Source organism: Fukomys damarensis, unplaced genomic scaffold (assembly GCF_012274545.1).
Source record: "Fukomys damarensis isolate Sample0158 unplaced genomic scaffold, DMR_v1.0_HiC HiC_scaffold_7, whole genome shotgun sequence".
Classification (NCBI taxonomy): domain Eukaryota; kingdom Metazoa; phylum Chordata; class Mammalia; order Rodentia; family Bathyergidae; genus Fukomys; species Fukomys damarensis.
Genome location: NW_022900919.1, coordinates 23,407,894 through 23,427,168, shown reverse-complemented (window position 1 = coordinate 23,427,168; position 19,275 = coordinate 23,407,894). Strand labels below are relative to the sequence as shown.

Genomic DNA, 19,275 nt, shown 5'->3' with positions numbered 1-19,275 from the left:
CTGTGATTTAGACTGAAGCCAAATGTTATCACTGTTGATTGCAGATCTGACATTTTAACAGACATAGGTATTGCTATCTTTTTGCTGTTTATTAGTAGTACTCAGTAAAAACTTGCTTTCTGGGTGAGCAGTGGCTGTGTCTGGGCACTGTTCCACCTGATGCTCCTGTGTTCTGCATGTGACAGTCTGTGACACAAAGAAATGCCCGTTTGCAGCTGACCTTCACGGGGAACAAGATACATTGGGGAGTCCGTCACTTCCTTAAGGCTTTCTTCTTTTTTTTCTTTTGCTGCCTTTGTCTTCTTAACCATGCCTGGGTTGACAATGATTTACTGTAGATGTTGTAGTTGTAGTGTAACTTGGGAGGTTTTGCGCCTTATTTTGGAGGCAACAAACTTGACACAATTGGCCATTAATTCATCTTTGTAAGGATATGAAAAATCCAAATAAGACGTTTTCTTTAAAGATACATGATCTAAACAGAAAAAGAAAAATTTAAATCTAAGTGTTGTTTATTGTTGTGAAGGCCAGTGTACCAAACAATTCTACAAATATAGGAATTATGATATTCTCTGATGGCCATTATTATTATTATTAATCTCCATTCATGTTTTGACTTAGAAAGGATCTTGCAGTCTTTGCAGAGCTAGTAAGTCAGTGCCTTCTCTCTCAATACTTGTGTTATTTCTCCTTTTAAAGATAACTATTTGTTAAAATTCTTAATAGCTGCTTTTGCACATAAGTTTTGGTGCATATAATTAATAGCTTTCACCATATGCCCCTGGATCATTGCACATTTCATTCCTGCAAAGATGCTTTTTTATTTATGACCCATCTGATTGAGCAAATCAAAGCATAATCTACATACATATACATGGCACGATGTCAGGGTGACCTGTGTGTCCTATGATCGTGAGTCATGATTATGGGTTGCCATAAGTGATCTTGAAATAGGTGTTTGACCATTTGTCCTTTCACAGGCTGAGGCCTGCATTCAGAAACTAACACTGCACCACAGATTTTGGGTGGATAGGACGGTTGAAACTGAGTTGATAGATCCCTGAAAAATGTGTTTGGGTAAGAATTTGCATCCTGCTCTGTCAACTCACCCGTAGCATTTCCCTGTACCACTGTTCTTTGGAATCTTATTTAGCGGGCGAATGATTTTTACCTGCATAGTCATTCGTAGTTTAGCAGCTTTTCTATGTCAGACATGTTTGTTCTTTTGGTTTCTTCTCAGCTCACTCTGGCTCTGGGTTGCTTCTCTGTCCCTTCCCTTAACACCCTTAGCCACTGCGCAGAGGCCTCTGTGATGATGGAGAACTGGGGTCCCCTTTGGCATGGGAGGACCCCCCCATGTGCTGGGAGACAGCTTATTCCTCCTGCCGGCTCCAGGCTCTATTCTATGAGCAGGTTCTCCTCCGTGTAGTGCTGGTCTACCTCTTCTACCTGAGGTCCTTCTGTTTTCAGATATGGGCAATCAGACCTTGGAGCCCTTCACACAGCCTCCAAGTAGCAACCCACATCTGCCCTTCTCCTGGGGCCTCCCCTGCCCTGCTGGGCTCCAGGTTCCCTGGGCTCAGTCCTTGGAAGCCACACTGGGTTTTGGCCCAAGCTCTCTCTGACCCTTTTTGGAGGCAATCTGTCTTCAGGACACCAGGATTCCAGCCCAGGTGTTGCAGCCAGTGTTCTGTGTAACTGATGACCCCTCATCCCCACTCTGGTGGTCAGTGGCTGTCAGGCTGGTAGCCTGGCCCAAGCACCAGACAGCATGTGGGTAGATGTGGCGTGATTTTGGCTCCTGCTCTCCCAGACGGGATCGCGTGGACCTCGGTACCTTGGACAGTACCTCAACCTCTCCTGCACAGAGCCCGCTGCTTTCCTCTCCTTGCTGGGTCTGCACTGCTCCCTGTTTTCTTAACATTCAGCACAGTGGTGAAGGAAGGCAGAGTCTAGCGCCCAGGCACTGGTATGCACAGAAGGGGAGTGGTTGAGGCAGGAGTCTCTCTTCCCCGGCTGCCTTGGGACGGGCCTGTTCTTTAACAGGAGGGGCTCTGGACAGCTACCAGGGTGCTGTCCAGTTCGGAGTCAGTTGTGAAGAAGGTATTTCTGACCCTGCCTCCTTTCTGGGACTCAGCAGCCACCCCTTCCCAATTCTGCTGCCTCCGGTCCTACTGCAGAGCCTTGGGCTCAGCCTCCTGTGGGGTGGATCATTATAGACAGGGCCACATAGCTGGTTATGGCTTAGCCACGACCTGGGCCCAGGGTCCAGGGCGCCCAGGCTAACGATTGATCTGTACATCAATGCTGTGAAAGTCCAACCCCTGAGAAAGCCTTGGGCAGCTGCCTGTCCTGCCTCCCATCCAGAAGTGGAAGGGACCTTGCCTGTGTACATGTCAAGAAAAATCCTTCCTGGTCTCTCCTGGAAACCTTTTGGTAAGAATCTAGATATTCCAAGTATGTATTTGTTATGGTTGCACAGGAAATCCAAGAAACGGGTTTTCAGAACCTAAGCAGTTAATGCTGGAAATTTTGCTGCAAATAAATTGATCAGTATGCAAGACAGTTGTCACGGCTGAATCATGGTCCACAGTTAAGGTAAACAGATCTGTGATGACATTTTCTGAGCAGAATACAAATGCAGCCACATTTCCTCCCAGAGGTTCCTGACATTTCTTCTATTCGGAGAGCAGATTCTGCTAAGAAGGTGTTGGTCACAAGGAAGAAGGATCTTTGCTTAATCCTTCTGAGAAGGTAGGGCTGTGTTATGTGATGTGTTTTCTGGGAAGAAAATTGTTCCGAGAGAGCTGGATGTTGGGAAGACTGCTTTTCCTTGGTTGGCTGCCTCTCCTCCTCTCCCACCCATGGAGAGAGCCTTTTGCTTTTTGTTTATCTGAATGCTCATTAAATATCGTATGTGGCCGCACTGTGAAAGTTTGCATGTCATTTGTTCTTCCCAGTGTGGAGATCAAGGTATGAGGATCAAACAATATTTTTCTTATCTGAATTCACATGGAAGAGTGGGAGGCACAAGATGTCTTTTCATTTCCTCCTCTTCTGTTCATCTGACTGCTCTCAAGTTTCACCATTTTCCAGATTTTTTCTGCCTATGCCTTGATATAGGAATTCTGCACAATATGTCTGTGTTTGAAATGTGAAATTGTCTCTAGCTGGATGCTGCTTCATAAGCCAGACATGCTTTCTGTATTGTGGTGAATCTTGCAAAATCTTCAGCTTGTGTTGCTTTTAGAATGAGCCTGAAACCCCACTGCCACTCTGCTGAAGAAAGGGCAGTCTTCCCCCTGTACAGTGGGAAGCCCAGCTTGGGGTGGGGGAGCTTTTGCATGGGTCTGGCTGCTGTGGATGCAGATGTTTCTGTCTGTCTGTACACTTGCCCCTTGTTATGAGCAGGGACCTGAGCTGAGTGCTGTTTACAGCAGGTGCATTTGAAGAGGGGGATTGCAGCTAGAGTAAAGGGCCAGAAAGCTCCAGGGTGGGACACAAGCAAGAAGTCTCCTGAGTCTGCTGAGAAATTCTGGAGCAGTCAAAGGCATATTTTGGGAAGAGTGTCTTTTATACTGTGCTCGCTCCTGCCGTGGGGCCGCTGAGGTCTGTTTGAGTTGGCACAGGTGTGGCCTCCTCCAGGAAGCCTTCTCGGGTCCCCAGGCATCTCCAGTCTCTCCAGCAGGTGCTCACAGCATGAGATCACCCAGCCACACGTCTGCATCACGCTGGTCTTGGACTGATCCTTCCATCTCTAATTGTGCAGCTTTCACAAAGCCCTTGGCTCCAAATAGAAGCCTCGCAGATGCTGCTCATAGCCCAGACAGGCCCTGCTTTCTTGCAGCATCCTCCATGGAAGGGAGAAGTGTCCTGTCAGCTGCATTTCTTAGTTGGTGAACAGATGGAGAAATTGAGTCAGGTGGTTATGAAGTGAGGAGCAGAAACAGGCTTCTGTGGGCTGTGGCCCTTGGGATATAGGGAGGACAAAGGCTGCACACTCAGCCTACCTGCTGCCTCGCCCAGCACCAGCCTGGGCGCAGGGGAGGAGGACACAGGCAGCAGCACACCCTGTTATTCTTCCTGCTCTTGACTTTTTTCCCTGTGCAGTGGAGGAGGATCAGGTGACCGGGGTGTTTTCGAATTTTCCCTTTTTGGGTCCTGATGCTGACACACTGTTATTCTGAGGCGGTGATGTCATCTCCTTCCTCTTTATGGCTCTACCATTCTTGCCCTGCCATCTCTCACATGGGCAGCTGTGACTGTCACTCCTTCAGGGAAGCACAGGTATGGTGTGAATGAGCCCTGGGGGCTCAGAAACAGGCATTCTGAAAAGTGATATTGGTACTGAATCTGAATGGCTGAGGAGTGAGCTGGGTAAAGAGCGGGGAGAGTTTTCTTGTTAGAGGACAGAGCATATGCAAAGGCCCTGGGTTGGGGTGGTGGGAGAACGTGGTGTGTTCAATAGACTAGTAGGGCAGTGTGGCTGGAGCCTGGAGACGGGGTGGGCAGCAGCCTAGTGAAACAGGGATTGGGTGACTGGTACAGGGAGCTCTGCACATAGGGACTAGGACAGGAGAGGACTCAGGGCTGACCTTGTCCCCTCTGGGAGGGCATAGCCAGGAAGACTTGGTGGCATGAAGCAGGCCAGCTGCAGCAACCAGGTAGGGAGACTTTTGGAGGTGATGATGGACCCGGAACAGAGTTGGGGGGTCATCCACAGAGATGGAGTAGATGCCACAGGCCTGCGTGTGGGAGGAGGCTGTGCATGCTGCCTGGGGTCTACTAGCAGAGCCACAGTGGCTGTGGGGGACCAGAGGAGGATAGGCAGGAGGCCAGGGACATGGCACCTGGAAACCAGGACAGAGGCTCAAAGCAGAAAGGCAGGGGCAGCTGAGTATGAATGTCAGACCCAGATGTGGCCCTGCAATGATAGCGGTTCGGGGGGCTCCTCTGTGTGGGGACAGATCGCACTGTCCCATAGTGCTCATGCAAAGGAGACCTCCACGTCTGTGCTCAGGGTGGGTGTGAATGTGTGGGTTGAGGTGTGTTATCCTTTGTCACCACCCCTGTCACTGAGTGTCCCGCCCCTGTTCCTGTCCTGTCCCTTGGAGCCTGGCTTTGAACCTGGACGGACTCTGCTTGACTCTCTCACTGGGTGCTGGAGTCAAGAGGGGAACTTTTGGGTGCCCTTTGATGACTGGAGGCTGTGGGGTCCCTGGGCAGACAAGGCAGGTGCCCCTTCCCACTCAGCGAAGCCCTCAGTAGGTAGGAGAAATGTCCCGTCCAGGGAGGTGTGCATGTGTGAGGTGAGTACGAGGTATGTGTATGTATGTGTTGTATGTGCATGTTCAGTGTATGTGTGTGGTGTAGATGTTGTGTGTGGTGTATGTATGTTTATATGTATTTATTTACGTATGTGTGAAGCCCTGAGACATGGCTGGGGGTGGAGGCTGGGCAGTGGGGAGGAGACTCCCAGCTCAGCACTGCTGCACCTCAGGGGCTGAGACCTGGCCTGTGACCTGCATCCCTGTGTTAGGTTGGCCAAACCCCAGAGCAGCAGAGAGGCAGCCCAGGGGGTGCAGCATCTGCTCTGACCCCTTGGCCACAGCATTCCCCAAGCCCGAGATGGGTGTTACCTTCCTGCAACCTTGTGAATCAGAGCCAGAAAAACAAAGTCAGAAGTGACTCCATTTGTCAAGGTAAGAAATTAACAGTAGGTGTGTTTGTGTGCTTCTTCACCCCACAGACACATGTGCTTGCTTTTCCGGGCATCATGCTGATTATTTGATCCTCATTACTGCAGAACATCTGGACTGTTACTGTCCCATTTTATAAATAGGAAACCGAGGCACAGGGCTGTTATGTGCATGGGGTTATGTAAACATATCTCTCACACACAGACACAGACATACAAACATGCACACGATGTCTGTTTGCAAAATCATACTTTTCTTAGAGAACAGTAATAGGAGACAGGGAAAATTACTTTTGCCAAACATCACAAATAAATGATCTTCCATCTTCAGGATAACTGTGTTTCCCTTGTTTATAGTTGAGGCACCCGAAAGCTAGAGAAGTTTGGTAGCTTGCCCATGACCCACAACTAGATGGAGGGACTGCTCAGCAAGAGCATTTCCTGTGCACAGTGCAGCTTCTATCTAGGCTGTGATCGAGTCTCAGTGTTAAGGGCATCCTTCGTTGTACTGGACTGTGGTCTGTCAGGCCACCTGGCCTCGCCCAGGCATCATGAAGGGTGAAGATCCTCCAGTGGGTGGAAGCCTTGTGAGATGCTGCCATACCATCCTTGCTGTGTGGCCAGGGCATGGTGTGACTGGCCCTGGGGACTGCCTGAGTCACATCTGCCTCATGGTGGATGGATGTAAAGCCCAGTGAGGTAGGCAGCAGGTGCTGGGGACACAGGTGGTTCCTGTGTCACGAGTCAGCTCTCCTTTGCTGTGGCAGAATACCTGAGAAAAACAGTTTAAAACAGGAAAGGTTTGTTTTGGCTCAAGGCTCCAGAGGTTGTCCATGATTGGCTGGCTCTAGTACTTTGGCCCTGGAGTAAGGCAGTGCATCATGGCAGTGGCTGTGTGTGGTGGAGGAGGAAGAGCTAGGGATGAGTCACACCCTTCCTGGGTGTGTCCCTGGTGACCTGCTCATCCTGTGTGGCCACCTCCTAGTTTCCACCACCTGCCCACAGGGCATTCGGTTATGCACTAGCAGTTGATTAACCTGGTCTCCTGAGATTGTAGCACAGCCCGATCATTTCCCCAAAGCCGCTTCTCTGGACCCTGTGCCTTGGGCAGTAAGCCTTCCATACACATTTTGTGCCCAAGCCATAACAGCGCTCATATCAGTCTTGGTGTACACAAAAATTTACCCTCATGTGAAGCAATCCATTCCACTGTTGGACCACTCCTGTTACTGAGAGTTTCCCCTTCCTCTGTTTCTATCTCTTCATTACTTTTGGCTACCCAGCTACATATGCTTTTTATTGTGCCTTCTATGTGAAACAGCTTGGGAGTATTTATTATTCTATTTGTGATCTTTCTATTAACATACCACTAATTAACAGTAAAATAATACATGGCTCTTTGGGAAAAAACTCTTAGGATATTCAAAAAAGACAAAGAACTTTTGGGAGGAAACAAACCATCCGTAATTTTTGAAATAGCTATGTTTAACACATCAGTGTACTTTACCTAGTGGCCTGTCTTTTTTTTTCTGTGCATAACACACACACACACACACACACACACACACACACACAGATATACCCTCATCATCCTCAGACCCTCCTGTGGAGCCTGAACCCTTTCGTATGTCTTGATTTGTGATGCCAAGCTGTCCTCCAAAGAAGACCATCATCTTTGAAAAAAAAATTAACTATAATAATTTTACTATTCTCTTTAAACTTAATAGCATCTGTGGTCAAATTTTGCTTTAGCTGCCACAGTTTTTCATATCATCCCTAATGTTTGAATATAGTACAGTAGAAAATTCACCCACCACTGAATTGGATTTTAGTGTAATTCTGTTTCACCCATCACCACCCACCCACACACACAACAGGTACTGTGGATTGAGTCCTTGGACCATCTTCCTGTACCCCAGTTTCCTGGTGTGACAGTGGCCTCTGCTCACTCTGTGGGGACCTGAGGTGTCCACCCTGGGGGGATTTGAGATGCCCACCCCGTGGCAATTTCTTCCTGTACCATGCTCTGCTCAGGTTGCCCTTCTCTTTGTTTCCGTGTGAAATTTTGTTCTGGAGCAATCCCACAGGCTGACTTTTCAGCATCACCTTCATTGTTCCACTCGGTTCCAGGCCCTGCCTCTTGAGAATGTCACTTCTGGCCTGGCTGGGGACCTTGCTCTGGCCACCTCCCCTGGGTGGAATCCCTGGGGCTTTGCTTGCGTGTGCATCAGTCAGAGGAGAGCTGTGGGGTTGGGAAGGAGAGGCCCTGCTGGCACATGAGTGTGGATGATGAAAGAGGGAAAGTGTGTCTTACTTTTGTGTGAATTTTAAAACCAGCATTAGAGAAAAATGTAACCTTTAAGATGAATCTCAGCTTCATATAGTGCATCTTTTTGTTTATTTAGTATCTAGAATAACTATTTTAGTTAACAACATGGCATTCAGTAAAATGGGACAGGCATTGCTTATATAAACTTTAAAAAGCAGGCACAGAACAGATTTCCGTGTCATTCCAAAGAATGTCTGTCTTAAACTTGCAGCTCCTTCCAGTGAAACTTTAGGACCATGCAAGCCACTTACCATTGCCATAATTATACTTCTAATTATTGTCAATTGAGTGTTTATTCCAGGCACTGCGTTAGGCTAATTTTTAAAATAACTCTGTAAGGCAGTTGTCATGAACAGTCACAGATGGCTGAGTCACTCCAATAGCCAGGAAGAGCTCAAGCTGTGATTTCAGTCAGACCTTTGACTGCGAAGTCCCTGGTCTGAACCCTTCCCCATCACAGGCTTTTATTACTGACTATCGCTTATTGCTTGAACATTCTGGACAATGAAATAAGACATGAAAAAGAAATTAAACCTGTAACTATTCAAAAGGGGGAAATAATGTTATTTTATTGCAGTCAGTAACACTGGGAAACTTAGAAAATTTAGAGGACTTCACAAAATTATCAGCATAAATGAAAGATTTGATGATCAGACAAAAGAGTTCTTATTTATCCTCAAGAAAATGTTTTTGGTGAAATGGCAGGAAACATGTAATGACCCAAGAGATTTTTTAATTAGGCATGAATATTTCAAAAGGACGCAGAGAAGCGAGGGCAACACTTATGTGAGCTTCTGGTCACATCAGTTGATCAGTCTTTGTAGCTACCTGTCACCTAGAAAAACATCCAGGAAAAAAGATCCCAACCGCAGCACAAATGTGACATCACAGCTCAGTGACACAAAATACCTAGAAATAAGCCAAACAAGAAACTCTGGGAACCTACATGATGAAAACAAAAAACTTTATAACTTAGTCAGGACTCCCCTTTAGCCATTGGGATATGTCAGTTGGTGGTTTAAAATTCACAGTGTTGTAAAATTAATTCATACATTCTAGCAAAACAATTTCAAGGGTGTTAAACTTTATATCTTAAACCAAATCAAAATTTAAATGGAAGAATGTATCAGAAATAAGTGCAAAGAATTCTGAGGGAATATTAGTGAAACTTCTGTCACCGAATATGCTATAAAATATGACAGCAAGGATAGATAACAAGATATTTGACAAAGAAATAGATATTCTAGAAACAGACATGTTTTGTGTATAAATAAAGAAGTGAGGGAGCATCAAAAACTTACAGGGAAAAAGATTCCTGAATAAATGGAATTGGGACCATTGATCTTGTCTTCTTAAAATTTTCTCTAGTATTAAAAAAAAAATCAGCCTGAAGGTTGGGGGCACGCTCAGTGGTAGAACACTTGCCTGGCATTCATGAGACCCTGGCTTACATCCCCAGGACCACAAAACAAAACAAAATCTTCCAACACAAAAAATGAGCAACAGATTGGAAATATTTTCGGAAAATAGGACACTGCTTTAATTTACTGTAAGAATCATACAGTTAGGCAGGAAAGGTACTCTGGATCTCAGTAGAGGAGCGAGCAGAACACCACAAAGGTAGTGTGTTAGTTACTTATTGCTGAGACAAAATACTGACACCTAAAGTTAAAGGGGGAAAGGTTTATTTGGCTTCCAGTTCGTAGAGGTTTCAGTTCATAGTCAGCTGGCTCCAAGGCAGGCTGGCAGAGTGGCAACAGTTCATGGCAGACAGACAGCAGCAAAGCAACAAGAGAGCTTAACAGCCTCTTTCTGCCCCTTTTATCTTATTCAGACTACTTAGGGCGGATAGCACTCATGCCCTTAATCCTAGTGCCCTCAGGCCTAGCCCCATCTTAAATCAGTCACATACTAGATTCAGCCACCTCTGAAAAAGCATGAGGTTTTGGGAGGACAGCTAAACACAAGCCGTAATGTAGTTTATTAAAGAAGCAACAAAACATTAGCGAGCCAGACCTCAGGAAGTACTGTGTGATGGTGTGGGCACGGAGACCTGCCATCCCTCTGATAGTGACCGTTTCATGCCTCTGGTGGGCTTTGCTAAGCCTCTCGTTTTCAGATTAGCTGATATCATCTGTGCATTTAGCTCATTTGCTCCCCTTCCTGTATCCCAGAGCTCTGGCTTCATGGCACATGAGATCACGTGCAAACACCGTGCTTCTCTCTGAGCTCATTATGTCTCAGGCGGTGTAAAAGCTCTCCAAGGTAAGCACTCCTGTGTCCACCTGTCAGCTTGCACGTGGTCCTTGTCCTCAGCTGGGAAGGCACTGGGGTATGTGCAGGGGATGGGTCAGAAGAGGCTGGCTATGGGCTGCTCTCAGGAAGCTGCTCTTTGGCCAAGTGGACAAATTACACAGAGGGAGCAGCCAGAGAGATGCAGAGGTGACCTCAGAGTGGGCCTGTCCCCCACCAGCTGTGGTCACCTGGCCTCTCTTCTCCTGTCCTCTGCATTTGTTTGAGGAAAGGATTGGATCCTCAGTATCACCTCTCCCTTGCAGTGCCAGCCAAGGTTTTGGGGAGATTTACTTTCTACAGTTTGTATAAAAAACAATTGGCATTTTTGTTCCCCAAAATAAAATTCAACACACAATACACATTGCTTTCTAGCTCTGAGCCGGAGCATAATTGGACAGAGAAGGATGAACCTTTCTGTGTGTTAGGATGATGGCCAAGATCAATTCTAGTCTAAAATTTTCTTAACTCAGAGGTGAAGGTGAAGTAGTTGTCTTAAAAAATACTACAACTGCCAGTCTTGGTGTCATAGGCCTATACTCCCAGCAACTCGAGAGGCTGAGGCAGGGTTGCTGCGAGTTCCAAGTCAACCTGTGCTACATAGTACAGAGCCAGCCTGAACTGCATAGCAAGACCCTGTCTCAAAACAAACAAACAAACAAACAAACCAAACAAAAAAACAACCAATGTTGTATGGAACTTTAGCTCAGCAGGTAATAAATTTTAAGTTTCCACAGTTAGAGACATTTTTGATATACATGGAGTCAATCAGAATTAAATTTCTTTATAGAGGACTTCTTGATACATTTTTAATGGAGGTTGGTCTCTCCAAGAAACAGGCCTTAAGTACAGCCTTTTCCTTACTCCAGAGTTTGACCCCATGGAACCCTTTTCCCTGAAGGACCTTAAGGAACTGCTATTCCTTTGGGAAATGGTGACTTTTGTTTCTACTCCTGTTTGTCCTGGCAGTGATTGTGTCCTTTATCTCTGGGACTTCATATGTTTTAGCATTCCATTTCAGAAAAAAAAAAAAAAAAGATAAACGCTTATCAGAAGCGTGCAAATGGTAAAGCTGTTGGATCACTGTTCCTATTGTCCAGCTGTTACGAGCTCAGCACAGTGCTTGCCTATGGGGAGAGAATGGTGGTCAAAGGGGCAGGTTTTCCTTGAATATTCTCTTTTTTTTTGAGTTTCTGGTACATTTTAGGTATACAGTACAGTTACATTCATCATTGGGATCTTGTACCTTTACATGACAGGTCTTGGTTCTCATTTTTCCCCCTTGTCCCTGCCCTCCCTTCCCCATTAACAAACACTTTATTTCCATTTTCTCATATTTTTTTCTTTTTCCTTATTACCTTTCCCCTACCCTTCCCACTTTCCCTACACCTTTAGCCCTTTTCTTCCCATTTCACATTGTCAATTATCTCATTAGGATCTTATGTGCTATTACAGTTTATTCACACCAGAGAAACTATTCGGTATTTACACATGTGTGACTTACTGAATATTTCTCATTGTGTGCAGTGGTTAAAAACAAAACGGTAACATTCTCGAAGCTTGTGAACATGGCAGAGAAGCTGAGTTAGGGTTTTGTTTATTAGTGTTGGAAAACTCTTTCAGGACTTGTGAGTGGAAAAGTTCAAGCTGACCTTTGATGTGTTTATTAGACGTGGTGTCTTTGGACCTCACTATGGACAGCTGTCCCATGACTCCGGCTCTGCTGGGAGGAAAGGGCGGGAGCCGAACGTCATGCTGCACCGCTGGTGTCCTGGGCTTGCAGTGCCATGCTGTCTTTAATAGTGTGGTTTCTTTGAAACCAGGATGCTTTACGTGGCCTCAAGGAGCTTCCTTGTTGACCAGGATGAACAGGAAATGCCCTCATCCATGCTACCTTCTTCCTCTCTAGTATTTGTCATCTTGGCAAGGGAGAGCCAGGTACTTGGGCCCCTTGTGGTCCCTGACTCACTGTGCTGCCTGGCCTGATGCTTTCAGAGCCCCAGACGTCACTGTCCTTGTTCATGGGGAGCCAGGCAGGGCTTCTGAGTCCAGACTGTGGTTGGGGACTGGCCTTTTCCTTGAGCACAGTGTCTGGGCGGGGAAGAGCATCAGCAATGCTGCTGCAGGGCTGTGATACCTGGGGATGCGGTGCTAGTGATTGGCACCAGTGGCGGCTCCCCGGAGGACTCTCCATGCTGCCTGTGTTCCTGACCATCTTACCTGCTTCCAAGTGACCCTGAGGCAGAAGTCCCTGGGGAGAGCTGCCATGCTATAGTAGTTCTTTCTAACCACTAATTCAAGCATTAAATTCGGGAGTTCTGCCCTGAAGTATCCTTTCTGGAGAAGAAAAACAGTGCCCAGAGAGGGAGGAAGGACCCACCTGAGCCCTGTGCTGGGTGATAGCTGAGCAGTTGCATTACTCTGGCCTTGGGCTCCCCTCCAAGGAGTGCTGCCAGGACCCCAAGGCAGCTTGCTTCCTTGTTTCTGGGTTTTTCTGACATTGACAAAATCTCTTGTCTTTGCTGACTTCCAGAAATGGCTTCCGACATACCTGGATCAGTGACGTTGCCTGTTGCCCCCATGGCGGCCTCTGGACAGGTGAGGATGGCCGGGGCCATGCCTGCCCGAGGAGGAAAGCGGCGTTCTGGGTAAGCAGCCTCCACTTCCAGGAATTGTACTTAGTTAATGTTGTGCAAGGCTCTTGACCTGCTAAGAAAATATTGTTTTTCCCTCTCTTGCAGAATAGACTCAGCAGTTTGCATCCTGTTTAGATTTTGCAATATTTCTAAATAGGCACATGATTTTCATCTAAGTGTTGGGTCCTTGGTACCTTGCTGAGACTTCTGTTTGTTGGTCTCTGAGGTGTGCTCTCTGTGTGTCTCTCTGAGGGGAGAGACTTACCTCTGGCCCTGGGCACTCAAGCCTGCTGTGCAGCTGAGTTCCAGCGCTGAGCTAGAAAGGCTCCACCCCAGGGCCTCCTCCCTCCTGAGGGTGCCTGACTTTTCATAGAATAAGCTGAAGCACCTGAAGGCCAGGCTGTTGCAGGGTGCTGCTTAACTCCCACAGCTGCTGACGAGTGCTCTTGCCTGTGCTGGTTCTGAAGGGGCCACTCTCTGGCAGTTGGAAAGCTGCCTCTACTGCTGGATAACCTAAACAAACAGCCAGAATTTTGCAGGAAAAGCAGAACTGGCATTTTCAGATTCAATATACCACTAGCCTGGTTCCCCACTGAGTCCATTTTATTTTTAATGGCATATTTGATAAACATAGTTTCTTGTGCAGTTGAATCACTGCCCTCTTAATGCAATTTCTGATAACACAGAGCTCCTGTGACTGCAGCTGTTCAGGTAGAGCAGAACACTCTTCTCACAGCTGAGCCCTGGGGGGCATGCAGGGCCCAGGGCATGGGGAAGAAGCTTTACCACCCAGCTATATCCCTGGGCCTACTTTTCAGTGGTCCAGCATTTTTAGCTTGAGAGAGTCTTAAACCAGTGTGATTCTTAAATGGGACAGAGTCAGGGCAAAGGTAAGCATCAGCACTTCGGATAGAGGAAGGGGAGGATGCAAAAGCCACCCAGCATCATGATTTTAGGAAATAAACAACTGATGTGTGCAGTGTCATCCTTGAAGGGGGCTCTGAGATTCCATGGTCATTGAGAGGGTTCGAAGGGCTGCAGAACTGAGTCTGTTGATCTGGCCAGTGTGACTTGACCCAGCACACTGGCTCGCTGCTGATGCAGCTGACCTCTGTCCATGACGTCACTTCCCCATGGTGGGGCCAGCGGAGCTGAAGTGAGTCGTGCTGGTGCCCAGGTGGCGCTCCTCAGCTCAGCAGTAGTAAAAGCCGTAGCTTGCCTTTGAGGCTCACAGCAAAGCACATTTCCCATTTTAACCAGCTATTCTTGCTAAGTGCTAAGCTCAGCAGGGTCTGGGATGTTCAAAGAATGTGTGATGTGGTATCCGAACATGAGATTTTAGAATTTTGGGTTTATAAAATTATTGTAAGCGTTATGCGCTCTCATGTGCTGCCCTTTCCCCTACGGGTCGGTCTGTGCACAGCACAAGACCTTGCAGAGAGAAGCTGAGGCAGAGCTCAGCATTCAGTTTTTACTTGGAGCAAGAAGGCAAAACATCAACAGAAGTGAGAGACAGAGGGGAATGGGAGCTCCTGCTGCCACAGCATCCAGGGGGAGAACCAGCATGGTGCCTTTGACCTTGACCCCTGGGGGCCTGTTCTCCCTGTCCTCAGCCTGGGTTGCACCCTCTCCCAGGCGGATGAAGGAGGAGAAGGTTAACCAAGGCTCTGTTTGCTAAGCCTGCGTGATTTAGGGATGCATCCTGCGTCTAAACATGGGAACTTCTGCTTTTACAGAGCTGTTTCCATAGTAATTCTTGCATCTGACATATTTATAAGTTTTGCCGGAATTTTACAATCAGGTTCACCATTGCTGTGGTGGAGACCGTTGGTAGCAATCTCAGCTGCTTCCTGAACACTTAGCTCAGAGCACAGGAGACCCAAGTGGGGGCCATAGTCATCAAAAGGCAGATAACCCTGCACTGGGGCCCGCACCCTCTGCTGTCCCTGTCATCCATCGGCATGGTGGACCCCAACCCCTCCTCCCAAGATCGTGGGGTACACTAGGGGAGACACAGGGAGAGAGGAGTGCCATAAACAACGACCTTCCCCCCACCCTACCGAACTCCTTGCTGGGGCTCCGCTCTCAGCGCTTGGTTGTCTGGCAGAGAGATGGCTCAAGTTTTCAGGACAATCACCCACCCTGCCGTGGTGTTTTAAAGCCAGGTAGAACTGGCCCTCTAGGACTTTGGATCCCCCGGCTGCCCCTGGCCCAGAACTGAGATCCTTTATGTGCCCTGCTGGCCTCCTCTGTAAGTGTCCCAGAGAGCTGTGGCCTCTCCTGGTGCCTGGACAGGTGGGTTCTGAGGGCTCCGATGCTTCCCAGCATGATTCCTTGTGAGGAGGAACAGGCTGCAGCAAGTCACTGGGGTGCACTGTCCTGTCGCTTTCCTGATGCCAGTGAGGCATCCACATCTCTAGGGTCAGGGGAAGCAGTAGTGATGGTACTGGGAGATTGGCATCTCTCAGGTGTAACTGTCAGCGTGCTCAGAAATGCCTGTCCTGTCCATTGTGAGCCCCAGTAGTGCTGCAACAGGACATTGAGGTTGGGTATCCTGCTCACCTTGTAAATCCTCTTATGTCGCCTGCTCGCTGTCCTGGGTTCTTTAATGTGAATACAGTAGGGCTGGGAGTCACATTTTCATTTCTCCTTTATTATCCAGATGCTTCAGTATAGTAAAGACACATACAAGACATAAAGCAAAGGATGATTTACTTATGCTTTTTATAGCAGAAGAAATAAGCATAGCTTATTGTAGGCATATTTAAAATAGAGTTGGGAATTGACAGTGTGAAATAGGAAGAAAAGGGCTAAAGGTGTAGGGAAAGTGGGAAGGGTAGGGGAAAGGTAATAAGGGAAAAGAAAAAAAAGGAGAAAATGAAAAAATGGAAATAAAATGTAAATGGGGAGGGAAGCAGGGGGTGAAGGGAGGGCAGGAACAAGGGGGAAAAATGAGAACCAAGACCTATCATGTGAAGGTACAAGATCCCAATAATGAATGTAACTGTACTGTATACCTAGACTGTACCAATAAACTCAATGAGGAAAAAAAAAATAGAGTTGGGTATGGTGACAGAGACCCATAGGTGGTGTCTTGGCAAGTATTGCTCTGAGTGATACTTTGTGTCCTTGGACTTGTAACCCCGCACCCCTCTGCAACATCTGTTACTCAGGGCCTTCACACTGAGCTACATCCTTGGGCCATTTAATTTTTTCATTTGCGACAGAGCCTCACTGAGTCACCAAATGGCCCAAGCTCGGCTCAAAGTTGCAGTCCTCCTGCCTTCACTTCCTGAATGCTGGGATTACAGGTGTGTGTCATCCCACCTTGGCTGCATTTTTTTTGTCTGTGTTGCATATGACCCAGTGAGACTATCTTGGGGTGGAGTGAGCTTTCCTGAGGATTTGACGATCACGTGGGTGCTGATTTAACTTCTAGCTTGGTTCCTACGTTGTGCTTTTCCACGTACTAAATCCGACACTGCACACATGGAGTTTCACACATGCACAGGGGCGACACAGATCCGGGTTCCTAATTTTCATAGACAAATCCTGGTTTCCAGGTTCTTGATGGACTTCAGACTTCCTGGGTCTATCCCGCTAAGACCCCTACGTACAGCACATTTCCCCATATGTCTCTGCTAAAATGAGGTGACCAGCTGCCCTGGTTTACTCAGGTCTCTCAGCTTTAGCGTGGAAGTCCTGAATCACTTCAGTCTTCAGAAAACAGGGACAGTCGGTAACCCTAAACATCCCAAGGATGTGCAAGCTGACAAGGGAGGGTTACAGGAGCCTGATGATCACAGTCACTGTCATCCTGAGCCGAAAGGGACTTTAAAGATAACTGCATGGCGCATTCCCATCAGAGGCTTGTTAAATACTTGCTCGAGCTCTTTGGAATTTTCCCCGTGCTGCTTTTTAACACAGATGTTTTGAAGCGGGCAGCATTACTGCTCTTCCCCATTGTGAACACTGGGTGGCAGTGTGACTCTGTGGTGCTGCAGAACGCCCATGGATTTGGTTAGTGTTTTCGGTGGTTAACTCCCAGATGTCATTTCCAGGAAGGTCGGGTAAAGGCTTGGTAATTATGCAAAATATTTATAGATTTTCTTCATTTAAAAATTCATGCACTCATCCCCCACTTGTCTGCAACACAGAAAACTCTGCGGCCAGCGCCTAAAGCCTGGCTCCCAGGTTTCAAGGTGGGATGCATGTCCGGTGGTGGGAGATGGGCTTTGCTTGTTCATCCCTTTCCCTCTCCTTTTCTGGCCCACCCCACTTTGCGCAGAGGTATTTCTGTTATCATTACAGTCATCTTTTCCAATTATCTGACTTCTTTTGTTATTCTTAGCACTTAGGACCGCACCCCTGTCCGGAACCGTGGGCCCAAGTTGGCAGGGTTCCATCAAGTGGGGCTGAAAAAATTCGTGCCCGGATTAGAACTCTGGCTGCAATGCACATTTAACAAGACACAGACAAAGCAAAAAATACTGTTTTTAAAAGGAAAATTTTCTTTTGCCTTACCTGGTCTCAGTCCCGAAGTCCCCCAGGTTACCCTAAAGTCTGGTGCATATGGTTTGTCTCATCAGGGGCCTCCACGGAGTAGAGGGCTCCTCCTCTGCCACCTGCCCGTTTCCTGCTGGCCTGGGTGATAGTGCCTTCCCCAAATCACTTTTAGCCACTGAAGTCCCGCCCTTATGTCTGGAGCATGGGCCCACCCGACATCAGAGCTGTGTGTAGTGGGGGGCTTTCTGATCTTAGGATGAGCTGTTCACACTGGGTGTTTCTCAGCAGGCAGAACAGAGTCCTTCTGGCTTGGATCCCTTGGGATTGGTCCCCACGTAGTCCATCGGGAACCCCCACACCCTGGATATTCCAGAGAACCAAAGCAGCTGTCTTCTTCTCATTTTCTTCCCCCAAAGACTCTGGACTCATTTGATGCCAGTGAAGTCCCCTCTCTGCCCTGAAACCTTCAGGGGTACTATTAGGTGATATTAGAGAGGGTTAGTGCTTTTGAGAAGCAGAGTTTGGATTGTTAAACAAGTCTCCATCAAGACCTTGTTTAATGTTTATATAGAAAGGCCCAGTAAAATGAAAAGCTGAGTAATCATTTGGTGAGCTTTAACAAGCAGATGACCAACTTGAGTGACTTGGGGGACAGCCATGTTGCCCTATTAGTTTGGTCATGGATTTTATAGGTCAATTACATTAAATGTCCTTTTCACCAAGACTCAAGACCTGCCCAGTTTCCCCCAGCACAAGCGCAACCACTAGAATGTTTGCTTTTCCTTACTATCTGTTCATCACCCTTAAATCTTCCGGTTTTCAAAACCCCTTAAGCTTTTTTAGTCTTTTAAGGATCATAAAAATAAGATATAGGAAAGAAAGCCTCAATGTAGAATAAATGTGGAGGGTGGCAGGTTTCCCCAAAGATGGTAGGAGAAAGAGCACTCACCTCTCCAATAGGCACCCCCAGCAATATATTGGTGGCCTGTGTAGGGTTCTGGCGACAAGGTGCTGGATAGCATAACCATGCAACTACTTGAACTCACGCTGAAGACTTTTCCTGTCTTGAAGCTGAGTGGTGACTATAGAGTGAGTTACTGCATTTAGCAACAAAAGTTGGGCGCCTTGGACAGCAGTCAGGTGGAACAGAGCTCCTCTGATTCCCAGTGTTCTGTCTGCCCAGAACCAGTGCTCACCTGTGACCTTGACTTTTCAGAATGGACTTCGATGATGAAGATGGTGAAGGGCCCAGTAAATTTTCAAGGTAAGTTTGTTTCACTTTCCTTAAAGAAGTCAGTAGCCATTGATCATCTCACTGGATCTTACAGAGTTGGTGTCTTTTGTCACTGGGAGAACTCTTGCCCACAGCTGGGCCCTCTTGGTTATCCCTCTTCCTGTGCCAGTGGTTGGCCCAGTGGTAGCCAGCTCTTAGCAGCCCTGCCATGCCCCAGCCTAAACAACCACAGGTCAAATAATGAGTTCTTAATCCTCTTTGCTTTTTAAGTCAAACAATGATTATCATGTTATGATTCCTTTTGAAAAGATAGACCTAGAGCTCAAGTTTGGGAAAAACTAAAAGATGAGTGCTCTTTTTCTATAGTAAAATAAAGAGAAATGTGAGACACGTGGGTGGCCTGCTCTGGGTGCAGGACACAGACCTGGGTTTCAAGTTCCTAAGAGTGCATTACTCCCTAGCTGTGTGACAGCTCATGGGCTGGGTCTTCAGGCCCCTCTTTGAAGAGGGATCCTGGGCCATAGATGCCAGCGGTCTTATAAATGTTCAGGACACAGAGGATAAGGTGGACCCAGCCCAC

General features: G+C 47.3%; 1 protein-coding gene across 11 annotated transcripts in view; it reads left to right on the top strand.

The window, feature by feature from the left end:
- The first annotated feature begins 2,378 nt into the window (after positions 1-2,378).
- Positions 2,379-19,275, top strand: part of Arnt2 (aryl hydrocarbon receptor nuclear translocator 2) — a 113,900-nt gene continuing 97,003 nt past the window's right edge. For 2 of the 11 annotated variants that reach the window (XM_019207072.2, XM_033761127.1), the window contains exons 1-4: positions 4,175-4,287; positions 5,540-5,702; positions 12,853-12,967; positions 18,678-18,725. In XM_019207072.2, the coding sequence (XP_019062617.1) occupies positions 4,195-4,287; positions 5,540-5,702; positions 12,853-12,967; positions 18,678-18,725 (419 nt within the window). In that variant the 5' untranslated portion in view covers positions 4,175-4,194. Of the gene's footprint in view, positions 2,437-2,592; positions 2,755-4,174; positions 4,288-4,622; positions 4,665-5,539; positions 5,703-12,852; positions 12,968-18,677; positions 18,726-19,275 lie in introns of those variants that run through there. The other 9 variants (XM_010621196.2, XM_010621199.3, XM_019207069.2 and 6 more) reach the window with 8 other exon arrangements.